The 9,040-nt window shown below is 41.5% G+C and overlaps 1 protein-coding gene across 1 annotated transcript; it reads left to right on the plus strand.

Annotated features, from left to right (window-relative positions):
- Nucleotides 1-463: 463 nt before the first annotated feature.
- kcnj13 (potassium inwardly rectifying channel subfamily J member 13) lies at nucleotides 464-5,878 on the plus strand. Its single transcript, XM_086125592.1, has 2 exons — nucleotides 464-980; nucleotides 5,015-5,878. The coding sequence occupies exons 1-2, from the start codon at nucleotides 464-466 to the stop codon at nucleotides 5,587-5,589; spliced, it is 1,092 nt and encodes a 363-aa protein (XP_085981718.1). The 3' UTR covers nucleotides 5,590-5,878.
- The last annotated feature ends 3,162 nt before the right edge of the window (nucleotides 5,879-9,040 follow it).

The raw sequence follows: 9,040 nt of genomic DNA on the forward strand, positions 1-9,040 counted from the left end.
CTTTATCTGTCACGTAGCAAGGTGGTGGTGGACCCCAAAAAGCAGGCAGGAGGGAGGAGCAGGGTGTATTTGAAGAATTGTATTTAAAACAAAGAAAACTACATCCAAAACAAACAAAGTCCAAAGTATCAAACAAAAACCATGACTAAAGCTAAAACATAACAATGAACTAAACATGACAGAAACTAAGAGCAAACAGCAACACACATGACAGTAGCAAGAGCAACAATGATCCGACACTGAGTGTTCGGGCTGGGAGTCCTTTTAAAGCCCTAATTAGTTATGACCAACAGGTGTGCAGCTGCCGGGGGAGCCCTACAGTGCCACCTGTTGGTCCCTAAACCGAATCATGACATTATCAGGTTACAGGGTGCATGAAAGGGCTAAGGTATTGCATTGTAGCTTTGAGCACAAAGGAAACACCAAACCTGTGTTTCTTTCATTTCTTGCAGGATCTGGAAAGATGACAACCAAATCCAATAGCAGCGCTCTGGACAGCAAGGTGCCTTCCTCCCCTCTTCTGTCATCAGCAAAGAGGCAACGTCTGGTCACCAAAGAAGGGCGCTGCACCCTTCGCCCTCCGCTGTGTCCCTCTGGTTCATGGCTCGGAGCGTCGAGCCGGGCCTGGCTTTTAGCCCTCCATGACATGTGGGGACAGTTGGTGGGTTTGCGCTGGAGATGGGTCCTCTTGACCTTCTGCGCATCCTTTGTGGCCCACTGGCTGCTGTTCGCTTGTCTTTGGTACTTGCTGGCTCACATCAACGGAGACCTCGATGTGCTGGATCACGACGCCCCACCGCAGGGGCATGTGGTTTGTGTGAAACACATCACCAGCTTTGCAGCCGCTTTTTCGTTTTCCCTTGAGACGCAGCTCACCATCGGCTACGGCACCATGTTCCCCAGTGGCGATTGTCCGAGTGCCATAGCACTGCTGGCTGTGCAGATGCTGCTGGGGCTCATGCTTGAAGCATTCATCACAGGTACACTTATTTCCTCCACCCTTCTTTTGACCAACATGAAACTCAAGACACATTTGGAATTAAACAGAAGCCGAGTTGCCCATAACAAATATGTTTCTTTGGTTCTGGAAAAGATAAAACCGGTCAACAAATTTTCCCCCAAATTTTATAATTAAGTAGATGCAAGAAAACCTTTCTTGATGATTTTCTTTTTTTTTTTTTTTTTTTTGCACTTTTTTCTCAAGTACATCAGGCTTTCATCATAACGATAATACAGTAATCTATTGTGATATGTAGTCTAGTCATAAGATAAGAAAACCTTTATTAGTCTTGCAATGGAGAAATTCCCAATTCACAGCAGCACAGTTATGAAAGGAAGAAGTAGAACAACAAAATATAGGAGCTGCTGGAAAGGCAGCCACTCTCGCGGTGCCATTTTGAAGTCAAAATAACAAAAATAACACAACACAACACGTAGGACACAGACAGTCGTGCAATCTCCACCACTTTTCTGCATACATTTTGTTGTCTGAAGCAGTTATAGATGAAAGAGGAGAGGATCAAAGTGTCCTTTCACCAGTGGATCAGAGACGTCATGCTGAAAAATGTGCACACGTCTGCTACAAGCTAAGTTTTGAAAGCAAACAACAAAGCTGTAGCGTCCATTGACGAAAAGAGATTAGTTCACTTCCCCTGTCCCACGTAATCCGCTTCAAACTCCAAGCCGCGACTCCCATTTCCAAATCCGCATCGGCGCTCCGCGCTAACGCTCCTTTCTTCTCATCGACGGCTCCTCAAGACTTACATCCATCCAGTCGCAGACCGTTCAACAGCACCGATCTCTCCGCTGAACAAAGCGAGGCTGTGAAAAATGCTGCCCATATATTCCATATTTTTAATTAAGGATTAGATTCAGCAACAGGTTAATTTTTTTTCTGAAACGACATGGCTATAAATGATAACGCATGGTAAAATTCATATTGGGCAAGCTTTTGAGGGTAAAACTTCAAAAACCCTAAAAATTAAGACATCTTGATGTGCTAGAAAAAGGCCAAGACATGTTTAAAATCACCATTCAAATATATTTAGGGGCACATAGAGCCATCTGTGATTAAAATTTGCTGTTGATCAATTTCATGGAATGTGTCTGAGGCGAGGTTATTCTCGTAAATGAAAAATTATGAAAAAACTAAAACATTAATATAAAAACGGGAATACTAACTGAAAAAGACGAAAACTAACTGAAACTCCATTTTACATTTATAGGACAAAACTAGCTGTAATTTGAGCCAAAATGTCCTCCATTTTTATTTTTGTTAATTAACCCTTTCATGCACCCTGTAAACATGATAAGCTGTCCACTGTAGTAACTGCTGTCCCTGAAATGGTTAATTTCATACATGAGCTTTTCAGATTTATTTCTGTTTTACTGTTTAGTCATAGAACTACGATTGGCTGGCAACTGGTTCAGGGTGTACCCCGCCGACCGCCTGAAGTCGGCTGGCATGGGCGCCAGCACACCCACGACCCTCGTACGCTTAAGCAGACTATAAAATGGATGGATTTTCGGTCACAGAGAAGAAGGAAGGTCAAACTGTCAGTTGGGAATTGTAGTTTACTTTACTACACAGTACGTAGTGACTTTTTTTTTTTTTAACTTGCATTCAACAAGGCAAGGCAAATGTATTTATAAAGCACATTTCAGACACAAGCCAACTCAATGTGCTTCACATAACCAAAAGCACAACACCTAAAATGGGGGTCACCAATTCCGGTTCTCGAGGGCCTCTATTTAGATGTTTGCTTCCTCTAAAACACCTGATTCAAATGATCAGGTTCATTATCAGACTTCTAAAGAACTTGCCGATGAGCTAATCATTTAAATCAGGTGGAGAAGGGGCACATTGAAAACATGCAGTATGGGGACCCTTGAGGACCGCAGTTCGTGACCCTTCAACTAAAAGCATTTACAAGGAGAACAGCTGAAGACCTTGACAGGAAAAGCAAAGAGAACAAAAGTAACCTATTAAAATGACTAAAACAAATAGGACACACACACACACACGCTGATACAAGACGAGGGTCAATATTTTTTTCCCATTTTTTAAATTTATCACAAGATTTCACTGCTAACAATGTGGCAAACATCCTGCAGAGATAAAATAAACATTTTTACTGAGATTTGGGATGTCGTTTGTGTGTGAATGTATTTGGTGTGGTGAAAAATAGCCATCGCGACCACTCTTCGTGACAAGCCAACACACCCATGTAATGAAGAGCTCTTTATACTCATAACATACATGCGTTTCAAAAACAGCTGTTTGTAGTAAACTGGCAGAATGTCAATGCAACACAATACACAAAATCGAGTCCTACATTTTCTATAATGTGACAATACGAAGACAGAAAAAAATTGCGTTACATGTGTTATCTTCTGTGTCCACGTGGTACCCCTGACAATTTACTACTGTAATGTACTTTACGCTTCCACTGGAACAACTTTTGCACGTTAAACCCAAAGTTCAATGAGTTCACTGTAAAATATGATGGTAACATTTAAAACAAACATTCTTCTATGATCACCAAGTAAGCGACATGTCAAGCGTGGTGTCCAGTTTTATTGGTAACAAGCGTACAATTAAATATAGATATCTTTTTTTCACATTTGTTGTATGCGCTATTTCTTCAGTGTATTCTTGCGTTTCATACAACAGAATTTGAAAGTCGCACTGTGCATTTGCAGGCATTACGTAGTTTGTGACGGGAACAACGTCCACGTGAGCCTCCATCGTAACGCTACGTAACATGACTGACATTTTTCACAATTCTTTAAAATAGTTTTTCAACTGAATGTTTTTGTATGAAGAGAGTGAAGCTGTCTAGGTGGTAAAATAATAAATGTATTCTATTATTAATAGAATTAAAATTCAAATAATATTCTATTATTTGAATGCTAAGCGCTTGGTGCTCGGGCACCAAGCGCTCCAATATGAAACAATGAAGTATCATGACATTCAACAGTCTTTTGCGAACAAAATGCTGAGTGAACTATCATGAGTTATTCAGAACACACTGCAGGAAGGGTTCATTTAAAGCATGTATTGTTTTGACCTAGTTTTGAACAAGTTCATTTTTGGGCTATCATGCCACACTCGAGGACCATATACTTTGTGAGAACCACCCATTAACTAAAACTAATATTAAGCTAACAAAAATCAGACTAAAAACAAATTTTTTTGAAAAACAAAATTAATAAAAACTATCAAACATGCATTAAAAACTACAGAATAAAAAAAAAAATTTTTATAACCCTGATGTGAGGCATGGACAAAAATGTACAACGGGCATTTTACATTTGAGTTAGTTTGTTTTATTTCCATTTACAATCTCTGCCATGTCTCAGGTGTCAGGAGAAAACACTTTTTCCATTGATATCACTTCAGAATAATCAATCAATTGATCCATATGTAGCATGAAGCATGACATGAAGTCTATAAAGAAACAGGCATAAATCTTTGGCCTAAATACAAATGGCATTACAAAACAATAAATGAAAGACACACAAAGGCACACAAACCTTGTGGGCTCACATCCGCAAAAGGCTAAATATCTGTAGGAGTCTTGCTTGTCTCCTTCTTCCTTCGTTTAGTCAGTAGTTAACTATGCTTTTGGTAGTATCGTCATTTCATTATGGCTGCGCAGAGCTCATGAAGTAGTTGTCTGTTTGAGTGTGTGTTGCAAATCCACAACTCAATGAGGAATATAAAGAGACTTTAACTGTGGAAGTCTTTGCCTCACAGGTCACTTTTCCATTTCATCATGTGCAAGCCTGAAATGGATGAATGGGGCTTTCATTTCAAAATGTCGAGAAATCTTTTGACATCTATTTGACCAGACAAGTTGTGGTGACAGAAAAGATATTCTGGACTTGAATAGTAAAGCCGGTCCTTCTTTTCGGAAGCGTGTCACAAAATCCCAAACAAAAAGTACATCTTTGCTTCGTGAAAAACAGTGTCATGAAGAACGTAATTTGCCAATTCTCAATTGTCTACCAGGTGCATTTGTGGCCAAGATCTCTTGTCCTCAGAAGCGAGCCGGAGCCATCCAGTTCAGCCACCAGGGTGTGGTGGGCCAGCACCAGGGTCAAACTTGCCTCATGTTACGGGCCACAAACCTGCTGCGGCGTCCTCTGGTCGACGTGAAGGTGAGTGCCGTGCTCTATGAGGAGCACGAAGGCCAACCCCTGCACCAAACCTCCCTGGACTTCTACGTGGACCACCTGGGCCAGCATCCCTGCCCCTTCTTCATCTTCCCACTTACTTTTTACCATCCCCTGGACCGCCATAGCCCCCTCTACCCTGCCCTGCGTGAAGGCACGTCCAATCACTTTGAACTGGTGGTGTTCCTGTCAGCCTCGCAGGAGGGAACAGGGGACACCTGCCAGAAGAGGACCTCCTACTTGCGCCAGGAAATCCAGTTTGATCGTTGCTTTGCGCCCGCCTTGGGGCTGGATGCCTGCGGAAGGTATGTGATGAGCAACCATCACTTTGACACGATGCACTCCAAGGACCCTTTGGACAAGGACTGTGTTGTGCAGATCAACGGTGACGGCAGCGACAGGATGGAGTAAGGATACTGGAGAGGTTACATTGGGACAAAAGGGCAGTTCGTGAGGTACAATTGTGGAGGGTAGATATGGATCAGACGGTATTTTGTCAGCTGGAAAGTAGACGATTTGGGGAAATTACGGTTTGTGTTGAATCATTTTTAGTTGTTAATCATTCAATCTGTTCCCAGAGAATGATCCCAGATGAACCTGAAGGGGCTCTTTATTTTCCGTGTTTCACTCTGCGGGCCCAATTCCGATTAAAGTCCATCAATCCAGTTTCGTACTGCTTTTGCTTGTGAACGGGGGAACTTGAGGCAGGGTGGACTGGCCAGTCAATTGCATTCACATTCACGGGCCCTGGGAGAACTGAGCCAAGATTCGGACTCTCGAATGTAAGGCAGCCATGCTTTCCGCTCATCCTTCTGCCACGAATGCACATAATCTAATACTGTAATGTGTCAGATTTTTATTTTCACTATCTGGACCTTTCTTTGTGCAGTTCGTATGCGTGCATGGATTTCCTCCAGATACTCAGTCCCCTCGCCCATTCACGAAAAACATGCATGTTAAGCCACATACACGCATGCCGACACTTCAAATGTGAAAGATGTGTGTTCTTTCCGCCACCAGCCAAAGTTTGGTTCTGACCACACAAGTAAAAATTTGTGATCCTTTGACAATGTCTTACAATTGTCTGCCACAACATTTTTCCAAGAAAGGAGTGAGGGGGCGGAATTGCTGATTAGACCGCCCATGCACACAAACTCATGTTCACTCAGTGTTCGCAATTGTTTTACAGGCATCCCATCATGCGACCTTTGTTGACTTTAATCGCAATGGAGGCAATCAGCGGAAAATTTTGTACGATTAATGGGAGGTGTGTATCCAAAATGAGGGGGCACAAAATTCGTTCACGTCTGAACCTCAAGTGACATCACACATGACAACTGCTGATGGTTATTTTTTTCCCCCAAAAAATATGCACCAGGGTCAACATCTACAGTCACAGAATCTTATCCGCTTCCATTAATACTGTAGAGTAGTGTCTGTACAACCCCACTCGAGTCACACGCAGAGAACCATGTTCCAGCATTTTTTTAATTTGGTACCTTCTATACAGTCGCGCTTTCAATTGGTTCGTTTCACTACACTGTGGAAGACAAACTTATGACATTTCAAGCAGCCAAACCGTAGGCTATTTGATTAAAGCTGAAGTTTTGGCAGCTTTAATACTGTATGATTATGTGTCGGCATAAAAAGGACACTTTAAAAAACAGCCAAAACTACAGTTACCTGTGAATGTCTTCACAAAAAGGCTTCAAAGTACCTTTCATGAAGTTCTGACGTTTGTCTTGATGAGATCATCCGCCCCATTGTCTTTCCATCAAGTCAACAAAGACATTCAGATTACACTGGTGACTGCAAACATTCAAATGAACAGCATATAATGTTTTACATGGTCAGCAACTGCCAGTGTTCCAAAAATAGCCTCAAACACATGATAAAGCAAAAAAGTTACACTTCTATTTCACATTGCATGGTTTTTTTCTAACGCTAATTGAGAAAATTGAATATTTATAAGTAGGAATAGTGTGCAAAGAAGTAGTAAAAAATGAAGGTATAAGGTTTGTATGTATGGTAATGGAAAGAAGGGACAGAAAGCAATGACTGCATTGATGCTGCTGATCTGTGACCATCAAACACGAGGCTGGCATGGTTCAATATGTCCATCCAATGTCAAGTTGGTTAGTTGCATAATAAAACAAACAAAAGTAATAGCAGAGTTGGGTTCCACACAGCAATTCCAGATCAAACCCCGAAAATCTGAACCGTGAGAATGATACGCAAAACACTCGCTGCTTCACCCAAACTAAACATGTGAACTATCAACACGGGGGGAAAATTACGAACAAACACACAATCTCGTTTAACAAACAGACTGAATCATGCGACTGGAGAAACATCGTAGCTTGGGTTTAAGTGGAGAGTGTTTTGATTGAAAAGGTTTCATGAAAAACTTTGTGGTTTGGATGCCGCTACAATGGCCAACGGCAGTCCTTTATCTGTCTGACATGTTCGAACAGAGAAACTGATGAAAAAGTACTGACAACTGACTGATTTGTAGATGACTACTTTTAATTTTGAAGAATCAATTGCACAAATCATCACGTGAATCATAGTATTTATTTATCAAACATACAGTACATTTTTTTTCTGTGTGCTGTGTTATATAATTGCGTGCTTGTATTGTCAGCGGGATGATGGAGAATCACTGCACAATCAATCTGTGTTCAATAAAACCTTTTTAGCTGCTTCGGCTAAATGAAAAGGAACACTCCACAACGTATGATTGGGATGGGTGAGATGTCACGGTGTCTCACAAGTTGTGGTGCCTTTGTACAGTGTACATTACAAGAAATAAATATTTTCTAAACAAGCCTGGAAGGAGACATTTTTGGGGGCGGGGGGGGGGGGGGCGTGGGGAGGAGCAATATGAAGTCTTCAGCGGCAAGTGATATAACATGAAGGGAAAAAAATGGACTTAACTTCCACATGGAGTAACAATGCTGCCCCCGTGTGGTAGTGGGCCTAACATGCAGGTCTCTGAGCACATGGAAAATAGGCGTCAAGATATAAAATTAAGTAGGAGCGAAGACTCGAATCCCGAACCTCATAACTGGTAGTCAGACATGTTAATCTTTTGGCCACTTTTGAATAGTGAACTATTTCATGACTTTTAATTGTATATTTTTCATTTTGTTTATTTGATGAACAATGTTCATCATTATCTCTTTTACAGCGAATGAAAAGACGAAATACATCACCTCAAGAAATTACAATATGACGTCAGCAATATTTTAAATCAAGAAATTACATAGGAGCTAACCTCTGGGAAAGTCTTTTTCGATGTGTTTTAAGACTCTTCATTATTATTACTAAAGTTCCAGTGCATTGTGGGAAAGACGATAAACCAGCACATCTACAAAGAGATCCTGCTGCATTTGCTTCACGGAGTGCAAGAAGCGAGAATTTTGGCAACACAACTCGTGGCAGCTTCACCATGACATTGCGTCGACTTACAATGCCGAGCATCTGACAGTGACTGGCCAAAGGGAAAATTGCTGTGCTGGCTCTGTGTGATTGCTTCCTCTTTGCCATGCTCAAGGGGGTCATCAAGGCGCACCAGTTTTAAAGACATGGACAGCATCAAGGTGGCAGTGACAACAAAGCAGGTGGAGAATCCTGGAAGAATCCTCCTTGGAGTGTTGGAAGGTGTGGCAGAGATGGCTGGGAAAGTAGTTTAGATCTGTTTAGATCTCGTGGCCTATACTGTATGTTGATTATGAAAAAAAAAGTATGAGTCATACATGAAAATGTCTCCCCTCATACTTGCTGAGTAAGGTTGCAGAATTCCAGGATTTTCCCCAAGTTGGAAATCCCATATACACACATATTCTATTTTCAAACCTAC

Source organism: Hippocampus guttulatus, chromosome 12 (genome assembly GCF_054856545.1).
Source record: "Hippocampus guttulatus isolate MCC_2025c chromosome 12, RoL_Hgut_1.0, whole genome shotgun sequence".
In the NCBI taxonomy this organism is placed as follows: Eukaryota; Metazoa; Chordata; class Actinopteri; order Syngnathiformes; family Syngnathidae; genus Hippocampus; species Hippocampus guttulatus.

Excerpts from the sequence above, each read along its gene's own strand:
- kcnj13 (XM_086125592.1), top strand. The coding sequence starts at position 464 with ATGACAACCAAATCCAATAGCAGCGCTCTGGACAGCAAGGTGCCTTCC. Across the intron at positions 981-5,014 it reads GCTTGAAGCATTCATCACAG|GTGCATTTGTGGCCAAGATC; the intron begins GTACACTTATTT and ends ATTGTCTACCAG.